Source organism: Paroedura picta, chromosome 3, assembly GCF_049243985.1.
Source record: "Paroedura picta isolate Pp20150507F chromosome 3, Ppicta_v3.0, whole genome shotgun sequence".
Lineage (NCBI taxonomy): Eukaryota > Metazoa > Chordata > Lepidosauria > Squamata > Gekkonidae > Paroedura > Paroedura picta.
The window spans coordinates 125,573,365-125,589,986 of record NC_135371.1 but is presented as its reverse complement, the minus strand read 5'-3'; the positions used below and the strand labels follow the sequence as shown (position 1 = coordinate 125,589,986).

Sequence of the window (16,622 nt, the reverse complement as noted above, 5' to 3'; positions counted from 1 at the left end):
ACCTGCTGCTCAATTCAGGATCACCCTAAATCATCCATGATAAGCAGCTGTCCAGCCACTGTTTGTACTTGAGAATCAGGAAGCAGAGTCCTGAATTTGTGAGCCTGATAGCTTTATGTTATCTTCAGAAAGGCACTGTTACTTTTTATACCATGATCTTTAATTATTCAAAAGAGTCACAGAACAAAGTTTTATAAGCCTAATCATTCTCAGGTCCAAAGCCTGAAGACTCTAGAGAACCAAATTGATGTCTTTGTTATTTGACGAACAGTCTTCCTCTCCAATGTATATTCTTTCTGCCCTTGTGTTGCACATTGGAAATAAGTCTGAACCCTCTACATTTGAAATTTAAATGTTGAATTGTTTGCAGGAAACTCCCCAAAGAAGTTTTTTAGGAGAGAACCCTTGCCAAGGGTCAAAAAGATGAGGGGATGGGGCTGATAACCAGCTCTTATACAGACATCATCTTCCTTCCCCAAATCCATCACAAAGAATGCAGCATCATTGTAGTTGGCTCTTCCTTCCCCCTTCTGTGGCAAAACATGCTCACTTTGTCACTTCTTTGAGTCACACGTTCACTAAGTTAAGACCATTAAGTTAGAATTCAAAAATTACCAAACCACATTATTGGTAAGCCATATTGAGTTCTATAATGCAACCTTGTTATCACTGGGGACCACTCAACGCCGGGGACCACTCAATGCCTTTTACTGAGGCCCGGTGGGGGGGCGTAGTTTACTTCTTTACACTCAACCACTGCCCTAGCGCTCTCTGATCGCTATGGTAATGTTTAAATATCCCTTCAAAATAAGATACAGACACGCCACAACAATGAAGTGTGTCGTAAAGGGTTGGGGGGGATGAAGTAAAAGGCCGGGGGGGGGGGGGAGAAGGCGTCCTTCAGGGCCCACCTCCAATTAGTCGAAGGACCACATGTGGTCCGTGGCCCACAGGTTGGGGATCGCTACTATAATGGACAGTATGTGGGCTATAAAGGGATAAAAATTCTATAAATTTAATCCTATTCCAGTCTAATGATATCAATGAGCTTGCAATGCAAGCCCTTGTGTGTTTACTCAGAAATACATCCCATTTTAGTTACTATTGCTTACTGTTACCTGTTCTTTGGACAACAGCTTTAGACTGAATTAACTCCATGTATGAATATGTTAATGAAGTTTTTACTTCTTTGTTAGGTTTTTGATGAATAAATTTTTTAATCCACAGTTTCCTCATGACCGTTAGAAGGTCCATCACTCATTAAGGTCATGTGTGATACAACAACATAAAAATTCTTAGCAGTAGACAGCAAGTAAACCACAAAAGCCACTTGTTTTTCAGTCTGCAAAGGAATCTACCAATCTTTATTTTCTAGAAACTGATAACAAATAAACAGGAGTTAAAAGTGACAAAGAACTTCACATTTTGTGCATTTCTTCAATCACTTTGACACTTTTGGTGAGTTTACTCTTCACTCACAACTTTCTTGTGTACTTCGCGAGTCCTCACCCTGAGTTTATTGACCTGGGACTCTGCAACATCAGCTCTTTCCTCGGCCTCCTCTAATTCATGCTGTATCTTGCGGAACTTGGAAAGGTTCACATTGGATATTTCCTCCTGAAAGGAGAAAATTAAATATGAAATCCAAATACTGGCAATTTGATCTCTTAAGTAGATAAGACACTGCAATTTTATGAAATACTAGGGGCAAAGCCCGTTGTCTCCAAGAATACAACGGGTGCTAGAGCTTGGCAGTGGGAAGAGGAAGGGGAGGAGTTGTCCAGTCTGTAAGGGCATGGGGTTGTCATGTGTGTTGTGTGGGAGGTTGTGGTGGCATGGTGGCAAATGAGGGTATGGGTGTGGAGATATGGGTGTCAAGAACCTGTGGTGTGGAATGTTCGTTGATTGTGGGAAAGGACTGACCTTTGGGAATTGTGGCATAGTGGTTACAGATGAGCTTTCCAGAGCCATGTCCTCAGATATGTGAAGGGAAAATCAGACTGGAGACTGGAGATTACATGGCAACCAATTCCCCCCAGTTCTGCGTCATTTCCCTTCTTGTGTGAATTAGGCCACATTCACCGAAATGCCCCTCTGCCCTAATACACATAGGGTAGTCACAGTACACAAGTGTCCACCCTGTTCCTTCTGTCTCCCATATTTTCACTGTTGGTAAAATGTTATGTGCCCACATGCTTCTTTCATGGTTGCTCCTTAGAAGAACGGATTTTTGTACCCTATTGCTTACTACCCAAAGGAGTCTCAAAGCATTTACAAACACCTTTTCCATTTGTCTCTCCACAATAGTCAACCTGTGAGGTATGTGGGGTTGTGAGAGATCTGAGAGAACTGGGAATGGGCCGCAGTGACCCAGCAGGCCTCAGGTGTCTCAAAGCATTTTCCAATCGTCTTCCCCTTCTCTCCCCATAGCAGACTCCCCATGAGGGAGGTGGGGTAGCGAGCCTCACGGGGAAGCTGGCAACCCTAAGAGGAAGGGTTGTCTGTGCACAGTCACTTAGTAAGGTTTGTAATACTGTTTTTTTTTTATTTGCCAGGCCAAAGTTATTTGCCAGTTACTATTTCAGTTACGATGTGTCTCCAGACTTGTTCTCTATTTAGCTTCACATTTACTTGTTCTCTATTTAGTTTCAGGCTGTAACTATTTATTTAGATCTTCCTGCACTTTCCAGACTCACAGGACTGATGCTGGTCTGCCTGTCTGCGCCCCAGATTACAAACAGTTGCTGATAAGGGCTGGTCATAACCCATAGGCCAGGAGGGACACTCCTGCACCACTCCCTACCAACTGCAGGCAAAAATGGCTCATTTGAAGGCTGGACTCTGAGGCATTGTACGATTTTGAAGTCCCACCTCCAAACCTCCAGGAATATTTCCAACCCAGGGGTAGCCAACCTACAGGTGTGGCCTGGAGAGCTCCTGGAATTACAGCTCACCTGCAGAGTATAAAGATCAGCTCCCAGGCAGAAAGGGCTACTTTGGACACAGTTGTGGTAGAGAAGAAATATTTAAGGCTTCCCACACAGGTTGTTGTTGAATTGAAAGACTTGAGGCCTACTGCACAGGGTTGTTGTGCAGATGAAACAGGAGACAAAAGAGCCAGCTTCCTCTGCAGAATAACGCTGTGCAGTGGCCTCAAATCTGCAGAGAGTTGCAAAGAAGAAAGACACATGGCTTGGCTGTGTCTAACCCCCGGCCAGAGCAGTATTTTAAGTGAGAAGGGGCTTTTCTGTGGCCTCCCTGTCAGGCAACTGTTTGGCAGAAGGGGAAAGTCCCCCCCCTCAAAAGGAAGGCCCTCAGGCTCCCCTGCATTGCTCTTGGAAAGGCCTCCTTCCCTCAGTCAGGGCCTGTCAGAGGTTCCTTCGCAGCAGGCCTGAAGGGGGGGAGGGGGAGCACTCTGCAGCCTCCAGCCAGGTCTGTCAGAGTTTTGAGGCAATTTGCAGTTGGACATGGCAGTTAGCACAGCCTTGGGGTGAAAAGGGCTGGCACAGCCTCTGTTCTCACCCCCCTCCCTTCTGACCTCCTCTCCCTTTGGTGGTCAGGAGCAGACTGGCAGCCAGACTGGGCTGGGTGAATGGAATTTTGGTCTGTCCTGGTGAGGGGCCAATAGGAAGGCACTTTGCGCGCCTCCCCATTGGCTGCTTGGCCCTGGATGGACACTCGGAGGGCCCAATCAGGAGCCGCGAAGCTGAAGACTGAGTTTTTATCCTGGACAGGGCCTGCCCTAACTCCTCCCCAGGTGGCCTTACTTCTTTATTTAATAGGACCCTGTCCTATTTAAAGATTTGTGTGGAAGAGTATAAAAATTACATGCATCATTCAACAAGAAGCATTTTGGGCTTCTGGAGGAGGAGACAGCCATGAAAGTCACATTCTGTGAGCAGAAATCATTGAGTTTATGGAAATGCTGCACTGGGTCCAACACCATGTCTTTGGATTCAGTAAATGCTTCTTGATTATTCAGAATATAAATGGCTACCCTTCAGTTTACCAGCCGTAAGAACCTGAGCTTTAGAACTGCTCTGTGTAAACAGTAGGGCATATAACTAGTCCCAGATTTAATTCACAGATTCCCAGCTACAAAATCAGCTGGCACCCCTGCAAATCTAATTCACTCCTTTCACACCTACATGTGCACAGGTTTCCTATGAATTAGTTTACAACTGGGACTGCATATCTCTAATCACTATATTAGGATGCACATGTGTTACACATAGATATGTCTGGGTCCTCAGTTTCGGTGTTTTATAGAACTCATTTTTGTGCTAAGTAATTTCTTTCATTACTGATACAAATAAAAACCAAATTCAGAAATATACTTACCGCTTCTTCAGATTGTCTCTTGTACGCTTTCACTTTCAATTGCAATTTGTCAACAAGATCCTGGAGCCTAAGAACATTTTTCCGGTCTTCTTCAGACTGAATAGAATTGATAACAATACAGAACAATGAGTGGCTCTGAAGGTACTTCTGAAATTTTGATGAACATTTAATTCCCTTTAAAAATCTTCTATCCTCACCTGGTAGCTCAGCTCTTTTACTCGTCTCTCATATTTGCGCACACCCTTAATAGCATCAGCACTACGCTTCTGCTCATTCTCAACTTCTGCTTCTAATTCCCGCACCTGAAGAAAAAGGAAATAGGAAATTTCAGTTGTAACTTGTATGTTAGGAATACCACTATATCTAGTTGTAAAGTGATTTGGCCCTATGTGAATGATGAAAGCCTCAAACCCAGGTCACCCACATACAGTTATTTGGGAGATTTTCCTGGTATGCAGAAAAAATATATATGATTTTCAAATGAAAAGCCCCTCCCCCCAAAAAAACTTCTCAAAAACTACTTTGATGAATAACAAAAATATTCCAGAAGGGATGAAAGCAGCTGAGCATTAGTTAAAGAGACGAAGGGGGAGAACAAAAGCTGCTGATGCTCCTGAGAATGTAGTGAATGCTGGTGGGGAAGAATTTGAAAAACTTGATAGTATTTCCAAATAGTTCCTCCTTTTTGTGGCGCTTAAGGGCTTCTACTGGTAGGAACCAGTTTACTGTGGCTACTCACTCTAGCCTCCAGTTTCTGGAGTTGCTTCTTGCCACCTTTCATAGCCAACTGCTCTGCCTCATCAAGACGGTGCTGCAGGTCCTTCACAGTCTGCTCAAGGTTCTTCTTCATCCTCTCCAGGTGGGCACTGGTGTCTTGCTCCTTCTTCAGCTCCTCTGCCATCATGGCTGCCTATTAATAAGGACATAGGCCCAGTTCAAGAAACCAGCCATGCCATGAAAACCACAATACACTTTTCAAAGAACAACTCCTCCAGCTCACATCAGTGATGGCCTTCTTGGCCTTCTCCTCCGCGTTGCGTGCTTCCTGTATAGTCTCTTCCACTTCACCCTGGATTTGGGCAATGTCTGTTTCCAGCTTCTTCTTGGTGTTGATCAAGCTGGTGTTCTGTTTGGGAAAGAAAATGTTTAGCATTATTGCTTAAATACAAAAGGTAGTCTTAACTGTCAAGCAATAATACTTTGAAAGGGAGAATTATATTCAAGAGCAAATGGCATCAGCTCAGAAATTAATGCAAATGAGTGTGATACCTAGTCTCACTTCTAAACTTACAAATTCCCCCGAATTCCATACTTGGATTTAATAGCAATCTTCTAAATCGCCATTCATGCTTCATGTCAAGCCGAACAAATATTAGTCATGGAAACAACCAAATATTCAGAAATAAAGATAGGAAAACAGATTTCTGTAACCTATTGACCAAGCACAATTGTTGCTTTCTAGAACGAGGCCTGCATATTCTCTGTTCTTCGCTCTCAGGGGCCCTGTAAGGGTACACGGTTTGTTAGAAGCTGACCTGTGTGTGGAGGAGCTGCACACGTTCGCTGGCATCCAGGAGCTCCTGCTCAGCCACTTTCCTGCCCCTTTCTGTCTGTTCCAGAGCAGCTCGGAGCTCCTCAATCTCAGCCTGCATCAGGTTAGCCCTGCGCTCAACCATGGCCACTTGCTCCTTCAGATCATCTTGGCTCCTCAAAGCATCATCCAAATGTAGTTGTGTGTCCTGTTAAACAATAATAAAATACTGTCGTGGAACCAGAATACTTTGTATAATACTAACCACTATATGTTTTTTGGTTTAATGAAATATAAAAGTACCTTGAGCAGTCCTTGCGTGTTCCTGAGGTTCTTGAGTGTCTCAGCAGCTTGGCGGTTGGCATGGCTCAGCTGGATTTCCATTTCATTCAGATCTCCCTCCATCTTCTTCTTGAGCCTCAGGGCATCATTCCTGCTTCTGATCTCAGCATCCAGTGTGCTTTGCATGGACTCTACCACTCTCAGGTGATTCCTCTTCAGCTGATCAATTTCCTCATCCTTCTCTGCAATTCTCCTGTCAATGTCTGCCTTCACCTGGTTGAGCTCCAGTTGGATGCGTAAGAGTTTGCCTTCCTCGTGTTCAAGTGAGGCCTTAAAAAAACATTTCAAACTGTTAATAGTGGAGTAAAATTGACCCATATTAACTGTCCTATATTTCCTACATTTTGTTCATAGTCCTTTTTGTTTGCCATCATATTGTTTCACAGTGTTAAAGAATTTTTTTTTCTTTGAACAATATTGTTTACCTCAGCTTCCTCTAGAGAAGCCTGGATTTCAGATTTCTCTTGCTCAATCTGCTTCTTCACTTTCTCCAGTTCATGTAGTGCCTTTCCTCCCTCAGCAATCTGTTCCGTGAGGTCAGATATCTCCTCTGTTGGTTTCCACGAAAAAAAGAGAAAAGACAAAATTGTTATTTATTTGATGCATTTTTATCCCCCTATTCCTGCAAGGAGGTAACACCATTAAACAAGGTTTTCAATTTCAGCCTCCTAACAACCCTGTGAATTGGTTAGGATGAGAAAAACCAATTATGCACAGTGCAGAAAGACCAGGCTGGTGGTGACAGGGCAGTGATGTTAATCCCTGCATATGTACAATGTCACTGCCATCCTGGCCCCCTCCTGACCCTGACCCAAATCAGAGCCTTGGATGGCCTGTGGCAAGAGAACATGGATTCTCCCACGTTCCCTGTCTTGCTCCAGTGGCCAGCAGAGGCCCAGCTGAGACAGGCCTGTGTGTAAGGGAACCTCACCCACACCTACAGTGTACCTGTAGGGACAGAAAATGCCGTGATCGGCTTTGCGGTGCTGTGGAGCTGAACAGGGCATTTCTATACCCCTATGATGGTGGGATAGCGGCATCATAGATGCATAGTGCTTTTTATGCCACCCCTTATGGAATTACGAGTCTTCAGTCATTCAAAAATGAATCTCATTTCTTTTTGAGAGGGGGGGACTGTAGAGAGGCATGCTTTGTGTGACAACTTTGGGAAAAAAATCTTTTTGGCTTTGCCCGCACACTTGTATGCCTATTCATTGCTGCAGGCCGTTGGTTTAAAAAAAAATCCCATTCCCAGGAGAAGGGAGAGGAAGGTGGGTATGAGAGTGGAACATTGGAGGAGGAGATAGTGCTTGCCTGCCTCCATACATTTCTTTAGCATGTAGTGTTCTGGTTGTCCGCTGGTGAAAAGCACTTTTAGTTTGGGAATCCACTTTATGTGATTCCCCAACTAGCACTTTAAAATGGAGGATGTAGCCAGTTGTTTGCTGCCTGGATGCTGGGTGTTGGCGATGTCATGCGGAGTGGCTGGAATATAACGACTACCTAAGGTAAGCATTTCACTATATTTAACGGGTTCAGAAAGGCCCTGAGCTTATATAATTAAACTATATAATTAAGCCATTGTATTGAAAGTTAAAATACAGTTCCTAAAACATCAGTCAGATACAAAACTTCTAGAGCTTATTAAATACAATGTCTTAATTATATAATTTTAACTATACTCAGTGTTGCTATTGTATATTATAGATTCCCCTAATGAAGCCTGTTGGCTAAATGCATAAGGAATTTTTGGAAATTTAACTGAGTAATAAAACATTTCTCTCTGATTTTGTACCTTCAGCCTTGGCCCTATTTTTTATTTGCTGTGAGGAGAGAATGAAGGAAATAACAATATAAGCTACTTTTGATCCCCACTGGGAGAAAAGATGTGGATATAAATGAAATAGATAAATAATAAAAACTGTGTAGTAACTGTAGTAGTAACTGACATGTTGCTACTATACAAGTGAACTGGTAGCCTGTGAATTTAAGAAATAATGGCCTTACGTTGAAGATTCTTATTCTCCCGTTTCAGAGTTTCCAGCTGATCCAAGGACTCTTCATAAGCATTCTTTATCTTGAACAGCTCTGTACTGAGAGAACGAGACTCCTTCTGTGAAGCTTCCAGTTCAGACTGAGTTTCCTCATATTTCTGCTTCCATTCTGCCAGAACCTGCACATACCATCAAGAAAATAAAGGTATTCTGATTCATCAAGAAAATATAAGCAAGGAGCTGTTTTCAGACCTCTGATTTTAGCTTGAAATACCTTATCAAAGTTCTTCTGCTTCTTATCTAGAGCTGCACAGGCTGCATTGGACCTTTCCACGTCAATCATCAGATCTTCCACTTCATTTTGCAATCTCTGCTTTGTCTTCTCAAGGGAAGCACATTTGGAATTCACAGCCTCTACATGCTCTTCAGCATCCTGCAGGCGCTGGGCAAGTTTTTTCCTGGAGGAATGGAATGTATAAAGGCACAAAGTGAGCGATAGAATGTAAAGGAACTAAGCCATTTTCGATAAGCTGATGTTTTCATATCTGATTTCCCCCTCATTCCTCTCCCCATGCACATGCCATCACTGCCAGTACTCACTTGGCCTCTTCCAGCTCTTCTGTGCGTTGAATGGCATCAGTCTCATATTTGGTCCTCCACTGGGCCACTTCACTGTTGGCCTTGGACATGGCCCGTTGTAGCTCAGCCTTGGCTTCCTGCTCTTCCTCATACTGCTCCCGGAGCAAGTCACAGTCATGGCGAGCAGACTGCAAACCATGGGCCAGTGCATTCTTTGCCTGAAAGAAAGAGTTACTTTACTTTGAGACTCCTGGCATATAAGAACTTTTCTTTTTAAATCGGGGCAACAGCAGCCTAAGGTGCACCAGACCCAGGAGGGAGCCAGCCTGGTGGCAACATCATATAAAAGCAGGAATTAGCCCTACTTCCATATGAGCTCCCTCATGGCCTTTTCTGCCCATGCAGAATCAGCCCTTGAGAACTTTCTTGGATGGTAAGCCTCTCAGCAGGTGGACATTTTACCCAATGGTGGACATTTTACCCAATTGTACACGGGAAGAAAAAAAACATGGGAAACTATCTTCAGTGTTTGGATAAGGAATCTATAAATCCATTTATTTCCTAAAGTCTATGGAATAATGATCAGAATAATGGCAACAGTAAACAGCAAATAATAGAAATGTAAAAGTAATTTTTTTTAGAGTCATACCTTGATCTCCTCTTCAAGCTGCCTTTTCAGTTCTTCAATTTGTTGGGTAAAGGCTTGCTTGCCCCTTGAGAGTTGAGAGATCAATGAATCTTTTTCTTCTACCTGACGTGATAATTCACCTAATTAAGAGAAAATTGATTAAACTTTCAGAATTTAAAATTGCACATTATTTTAATAATAAAAGTCACCACAAGTATTTTTAAAATAAAAGTAACCACAAGTATTAATTAATTTATAGCTTGCTTTTCTTGCTGGAAGTCAAAACAGATTGCAAAATGTAGAAAATAATTTATTTAGGTGGCATAATAATGCAATAGAATATCCTCAGCTATTCCATTATATGTCCTACTTAAATTAGTGGGACTTCTGAACAGGATAAGGCTGAATAAAGCAAATGGTCTATTAAAGGTACAAAATTACTTTCATAATCAAGGAACCTGAATTAGGTTAGAAGTAGATAACACAAACTGGGTAGTTTGCAATTCCCAGGATGTCAAATTCTCTTTAATGCAATGATTAATTAAGCTGCTGAAATAACTGCCAACGGTCATGTCATCATAGTTATCCATCCAAAAGAGGATTCGACAGATTCACGGAACATAGACCCCTCAATGGCTACTATTCATGGAGGATAGGTTCATGATGACCAACAGGCAGCAAATCTGTGCTTTAACTCAACATTAAAAGGAGACTTTCTTCTCCATGACCTGTTTTTCATCCCCAAAGGACAACTTGTTTGCCACTTCGTGAAATAGACCAGTAGTCTGATTTAGGAGAATTCTTCTTATGTTCTTAAGATACTGATTAATGCTATTTGCTCCAGTTTCATACCTGTTTCTGTCTGTAGACGAGCTCTTTGGGCATTCAGGTCATTGATGGTGCGCTGATGTTCTTCCTCCTTGGCTTTAACCTCACTGAGCTGGTCTTCTAAGGTGCGGCTTATCTTTTCAAGATTTGCCTAGATGTGAATTGTTCAAAAGGAAAGAGTTTGATGATGTGAGCCAAAAATATTTTGTATTCAAAGAAAGGGGTTTAATAACAAGAAGGAATACATTGCTATAGAAATCTGGTCTAGAAAAATTGAATAGAATGCAACATCAAAACACTCCGTTATTATTCTAATACTTCTTCAACAACAAAGTCTTATTCTGTCTTTTTCTTTATTATAAGTAGTTTCTATGTTGTAAGACCCTCTAACTATCTACCCCTGTACTGTGTATCATAATGCAGAAACAGAATTTTCAGAAAGATAACACAGGGATGTGCAAAGCATTTATATGATTAATCACTACATGTTTTTACTGAGTACCCAACACATTAAGCAGCTAAAAGGTATTTTCTGCCATGTTTATACTTTTTAGGAAAACACTGCCAGCCCAGGCTCTCTGGCATGTACACCTAAACAATGCACCCAACTAGAAAAGGGCTTTGACAGAAATATATCACTTACGAATTTATGATAAATATATATAAAATACTTTTGTGTACACCTCTAAAAAACATGGTTTTCCATACTTAAAACTGGCATGCTAAACAGTGTACCATTTTAGATTATATATTTTAGATTATAAATCTATTATATGTATCCTTATGTAAATTTATTATCTTAATCTGCTCATACATATTATCAATGGTATACTATTGTGAATGTTCTACTGTGTTATGACACTGTCTGATAAAGGTGAAGCACCATACAAAATATCATCACATACCTTAGTCTTAGAGACAGATTCCATGTTGCTGGCAAGGTCATCAATCTCCATCTTTAGCTCACTCTTTTCCTTCTCCAGCTTCTGCTTCACACGCTGCAAGCTATCAATTTGTTCCCCAAGTTCAGCTGAGCTGTCTGCATGCTTCTTGCGGAGGGCAGCTGCAGTGGCTTCATGCTGCAGAGTGGCCTCTTCAAGGTCCCGGCGCAGTTTCTGGAATTCTGCCTCACGTTTCTTGTTCATCTCAATCTGAGCTGAAGTTGCCCCACCAGCTTCCTCCAAGCGCTCACTGATCTCTTCAAGTTCCCTGGAGAGATCACCCCGCTGTTTCTCAGCTTTAGCCCGAGATGCACGTTCAGCCTCAATCTCCTCCTCTAGTTCCTCAATACGAGCCTAATAGAAGGGAAGCGACCATGAAGAGTCAAACCTGCTTCTCAAATGAATCAGTTCACCCAGACCCAAGGAGACCACAGCGCAACTTGCCTGTAGCTCCTTGATCTTCTTCTGAAGCTGAGAGCCTAAGGCCTGCTCATCTTCAATCTTGCTTTGGAGTTGGCTGATTTCAAAGTCTTTCCTTTTCACAACAAAACACAATGCATGAAAGGCCATACCAAAAATATGTTATAAAGAGTTCTTCGGAGTTCCTCCAGAATAAACTGTACTTACTTTTTAAGCTTTTCATCCAGCTGCTGTTTATCATTCTCCAAATCCATTGTAGATTCCTGAGCCAGCTTCAGATCTCCTTCAAGCTTCCTCTTGGCTCTTTCAAGGTCCATGCGAAGCTTCTTTTCTTGTTCCAGTGACCCTTCAAGCTGAAGAGAAAGAAGTCATTTAACATTTCATTTTTATGTGGTTCTTTTGTTTTACTGTTTTTTACTGTAAATTGCCATGAGCCAGCAGGGCCCTGGAGTGATGGTCAATAAATGCAAATATAAATGAATTAATTAATTAATGACCCTGCCAACAGAAATTTACCTTCATCTCAGAACTTTATTTCTCACATTATTGAACTCACATCATCCACTTGCTGCTCCAGCTTGGTCTTTGCTTTGGTCAGAGTATTCACTTTGTCCTCTTCTGCCTGCAGGTCATCTAAGGTCTGTTGATGGGCCTCTTGGAGGGCTTTCTTTTCCTTGGTCAGTTTGGCAATGCTCTCATCCAAGACTGCCATCTCTTCAGTAAGGTTTTTCACCTTTTAGAATGGAAATAGATCGAAGCTTTTTATCATATCATATTAAGAACATCAAAAGATCCCAGCTGGATCAGACCAACAGTCCATCTTGTCTAGCATCCTGTCTCACACAATGGCCAACCAGGGAAACCAGGTCCTCTGGAGGGCCAACAACAGGGCACAGAGGCTGAGGCCTTCCCCTGATGTGGCCTCCTGACTCTGACTGCTTACACACTGGAGGTTTCATGCTGGGCTGCAGGCTGGAGTTTTCGTCGTGGCAGGTTGCCCCACCTCTTCCGGCGCCCACACGGGGAGCATTTGGCCAGGTGCACTTCATCCACCCCCGATTTGTGGTCCTGCATAGGAGCTGGGGCAGTGAAGTTCCCAGTGTGTAAACTGTCTCTGGGATTTAGTGGTTTAATGTTCCCTTCACTCACCATGGCTAGTAACCACTGATAGGCCTATTCTCCATGAATTATACAATAACAGTAGTACATTCTGAGCTGTTGTTATGGATTTGAACATATTCTTCTCAATACCTTATTCTCAGTGGCGTGCTTTTCCTTTTCAACCTTGGCCAGTGTGAGCTCAAGGTCATCAATGTCTTTCTTCAGCTCTGAGCATTCATCTTCCAGTTTCCTCTTCTTGGCTGTCAACTCAGCATTCATCTCCTCTTCATCTTCTGCTCGTTCAGTCAGCTCCTTAATTTTGGCTTCCAGTTGGATTTTGGATTTGATTAACTGGTCACATCTCTCCTCAGCATCTGCCAAACCATCTGATTCCTACAGATGGAAAAAATATGTCTCAAATTGTCTCAGAATAGTGTCATTGTTCTTATTCAGACCATCATATATATCCAAATAATTCAACAAAAATTTGTCTCAGTTGCAAAGATCTACTAATACAATATAACTTATTTTCTTATTTTCTGTTCTTGAAATAAACAGGGCAGATTTTCACATGAAATATATATACTGGGACAAGCGGTATTCATTTTTAGAAAAGTCTAATTCTCCCCTCCCACCAGAAATGCTTCTGGAGTGTTTGAATTCCCATTACTTTTACAGTAGGATCCTGAGCAGGTCTCTTCAGAATTCTACTCTTATCTACTCAGTGATTATATTCCTGTGAAAGTATTCTCAGGATGGCATCATTAAGCATACAGTCAATGAGAAAAAAATGCATATTTTAAGGTCACCAGTAATGCTTACAGCCTGGACTTGGAGCTGCAAGTCATTTTTCTCTTGCATCAGGGACACCATTTTTTCTTCTAGTTCCTTCCGTTTGGCCTCTGACTTTGCAAGCTCTTCTTTAGTTTTCTCAAATTCTTCCTTCATGTTGGCCATCTCCTTCTCTGACTCAGCACTCTTCAGCAGAGGCTTGATCTTAAAGTACAGCTTCATCCAAGGCCATGTCTTGACATTCATGAATGAACGGATATTGTACTGAATAGAAAAGATCGCCTCCCTGTAAAGAAGGTGACATGACATCTTAAGGATGATTCCAGGGAAAAAAAATAGGTGTGACTAAAGCTTGTTTATTACATTTCAGTTCTCAAGCCCTCTAAAACATAATGTGCATGCACAGCAAATACATTTTTAATGTGACATTCCCTATCAGGGTAAAATTGATACTCTAACATATTGGAATGTAGGGTTTTTTTACCATTTTTAGGAACCACTGGATCTCACCACTTTTAGCATGCTCTTATTTTAATAAACTCCAAGGGGATAATATTCTCTCCTGATGCTAGACTGTGACCCAAACATAACCTACTTGATTGCCAAAATTTTGTCAAACATTTTTTCCTTAAGTAAATAATGTATTATCCTTTTAGACATTACTCAAGATCATCTGATCATAGGAGCTTTCAAAAGGAAAGGAAAGTTATCTGTTCCAATGAGCTGGAACTGGGTTTGTGCGTGGATCACATATGCACATTGTGGTAAACACACATATTTGCTGACATATTTTTTGCGGCCCTAATAGCACTATACATCTCTGTAGTTACTGTGTAGTTAGGTTATGAATCCTGTCAATGATGTAAAAATTCTACCTCCTTTCCATCATTTTCTTGAATTCAACCCTCATCACATAGCCCCGGCACATGGCTTGGGTACGTGTAATCAGCTGGGCCAACTTGTCATCTCTCATCTCTTCTAGTGTACCCAGAAGTCCAGCTTTGAAGAACACCTGGAGAAGTAAAATAGTTGAGAATATTGGTCATAATACCAGCAAAGCCAGATTTTTTGGTCTTGTCCCCCAACCGCAGAATAATTTTACCTTAGTGTGGCCAAATTTATACTGGGTGTGATCAATATCAATGGATCCAAGAAGCTTTTCTGAAGCCTTCTTGCTGTCAATGAACTGTCCCTCTGGGATGGCACTTGCATTTAAAACTTTGTATCTGTTTTAAAAAGTAAAATATGATATTTTTCATTCAAAGCTGTAACTGTAAGAACCTAGGGTTAAAAACTCCTGGATCAAACAAGTGTCTACCTCTTCCAGTACCAGGTTACCAGCAATGGTAAGAAATGGTAAGACGGCCCTAAATGTCAAAAGAAAACATGGTCTCCAAGCAAACCTGAACAAGAGTGATTGGTAAAATCTCACTGGTAATGAGGAGACAGTTGTTATTCCTGAGATTTTCTGTACTAGCTTTTTAAAACCGTCATGTTCTATGACTTTTCTTTTACACAGTTACATGCTACGGTTATTGTAAATGCACACTTTGGAGGGGTATAGCTTATCCAGTTTAGTGGTTAGGTATCCAGAGAGCCAGTTTGGTGTAGTGGTTAGGAGTGTGTACTTCTAATCTGGCATGCTAGGTTCAATTCTGCGCTCCCCCACATGCAACCAGCTGAGTGACCTTGGGCTCGCCACGGCACTGATAAAACTGTTCTGACCGAGCAGTGATATCAGCGCTCTCTCAGCCTCACCCACCCCACAGGGTGTCTGTTGTGGGGAGAGGAATGGGAAGGCGACTGTAAACCGCTTTGAGCCTCCTTCAGGTAGGGAAAAGCAGCATATAAGAACCAACTCTTCTTCTTCTTCTTCATCCATTCTTATTCCACCCCCTTGTCTGGAACATCTGCAACCTTGGTCAATGCTGCCTTTGACAGAAAGGAGCCAGGGCAAATGTATCTACAAATGAATGCCACTTTCCACATTAGATTATGTCTACCAAAACTGTATAAGCTCTGTGAAATCAGGTTCACATCAATTTTAAACAACCCAAGTATAATATTAACCATAGAACCAGCCTGACCTCTGTTTGAAGTCACCATAAATGATCCTGCTGGGGAATCCCTTTCTGCAAATTCTAATGCCTTCCAGTACACCATTACACCTCAGCTGATGTAGTACAAGCTCATGTTCCATGGCACCTTAGAAAACAAGAGAAAGTATGAAAATACAGGATACACCAGGAGAGATATATACATGCATATATATCACACCTCTTTTAAAAATCTGAGCAAGCTCCATAGCTTACCTGGAGTTTTCGTTTCATTGGGAATGAGGCAGCGTACAAAATGTGGATGAGTACTCCTCAGGTTAGTCATCAGCTTGTTTAAGTTCTCCTGTGTGATCACAAGTCAAGGTCTGGTTAATAAATTCCACGTCTAAATATAATATCAGGGGAAAAAAATCAATGCACAGTGAAATTCCCGGAGCGCTATTCACATGAGGAACACAGTCAATAAATTAGTGGAAAATTTGGGGCCTTTTCGCACGGGGATCTTTGTTGCAAATTGTTTGCGGAATGAAAAATCGCCATTTAAAATAGTGGAATTCGTCGTTATGCATACCTGCCTTTGTAGTGGAATCAGTTGCGTTTTTTAGCGTTTCCCACAGGCTTCCGGTCTCGGCAGAAATCGCTAGAAAGGAAGCGCTATTGCCAAGCTCGTCCTGCCCCTGGCCGTCAAGCAGCCAATGGGCAGCCGTTAACATGCTCCCAAACAGCCCCTTTCCCTTTAAGAAAGGTTTTTTTTTAAAAAAAAAACAGACCCATAGCAACGAATCTAGGTAGATTCGTTGCAACGGAGAGACCCATCCAGCTGCCTAATGTGAGCTGTCGTTTGATTGTATGATCGTTGGCACGCTGCCTCGAGTGATAAAAAAAAAATCCCCCCCCCCCTCTCACGGGCCCGATTTTCGGCTGAATTTATGTGTAAAAAATAAAGGGACTTTATTTCAGCAAACGGGCTTTCATGTGGTTTGTGCTTAGTGACTAAAGGTGAAGGACTGAAGCCAGGGAAGCCTCTAAACAGAAAGAGGCTCACTGGTGCGTTTATCCCCGCTTGCT

At 42.1% G+C, this 16,622-nt stretch overlaps 1 protein-coding gene across 2 annotated transcripts in view; it reads right to left on the bottom strand.

Moving 5' to 3' along the window:
* Nucleotides 1-1,197: 1,197 nt before the first annotated feature.
* The window catches only part of LOC143832752 (myosin-4), a 33,003-nt gene continuing 17,578 nt past the window's right edge, over nucleotides 1,198-16,622 (bottom strand). For both annotated transcript variants that reach the window (XM_077327605.1, XM_077327606.1), the window contains exons 17-39: nucleotides 15,810-15,897; nucleotides 15,585-15,702; nucleotides 14,600-14,723; nucleotides 14,373-14,509; nucleotides 13,528-13,783; nucleotides 12,856-13,098; nucleotides 12,161-12,337; nucleotides 11,812-11,957; nucleotides 11,629-11,719; nucleotides 11,149-11,538; nucleotides 10,268-10,394; nucleotides 9,437-9,555; nucleotides 8,809-9,005; nucleotides 8,483-8,666; nucleotides 8,222-8,387; nucleotides 6,640-6,764; nucleotides 6,176-6,484; nucleotides 5,877-6,080; nucleotides 5,342-5,467; nucleotides 5,081-5,251; nucleotides 4,539-4,643; nucleotides 4,342-4,437; nucleotides 1,198-1,617 (exon numbers count right to left, since the gene is read on the bottom strand). In XM_077327605.1, coding sequence (XP_077183720.1) covers nucleotides 1,465-1,617; nucleotides 4,342-4,437; nucleotides 4,539-4,643; nucleotides 5,081-5,251; nucleotides 5,342-5,467; nucleotides 5,877-6,080; nucleotides 6,176-6,484; nucleotides 6,640-6,764; nucleotides 8,222-8,387; nucleotides 8,483-8,666; nucleotides 8,809-9,005; nucleotides 9,437-9,555; nucleotides 10,268-10,394; nucleotides 11,149-11,538; nucleotides 11,629-11,719; nucleotides 11,812-11,957; nucleotides 12,161-12,337; nucleotides 12,856-13,098; nucleotides 13,528-13,783; nucleotides 14,373-14,509; nucleotides 14,600-14,723; nucleotides 15,585-15,702; nucleotides 15,810-15,897 — 3,852 coding nt within the window. In that variant the 3' untranslated portion in view covers nucleotides 1,198-1,464. The remainder of the gene's footprint in view (nucleotides 1,618-4,341; nucleotides 4,438-4,538; nucleotides 4,644-5,080; nucleotides 5,252-5,341; nucleotides 5,468-5,876; nucleotides 6,081-6,175; nucleotides 6,485-6,639; nucleotides 6,765-8,221; nucleotides 8,388-8,482; nucleotides 8,667-8,808; nucleotides 9,006-9,436; nucleotides 9,556-10,267; nucleotides 10,395-11,148; nucleotides 11,539-11,628; nucleotides 11,720-11,811; nucleotides 11,958-12,160; nucleotides 12,338-12,855; nucleotides 13,099-13,527; nucleotides 13,784-14,372; nucleotides 14,510-14,599; nucleotides 14,724-15,584; nucleotides 15,703-15,809; nucleotides 15,898-16,622) is intronic.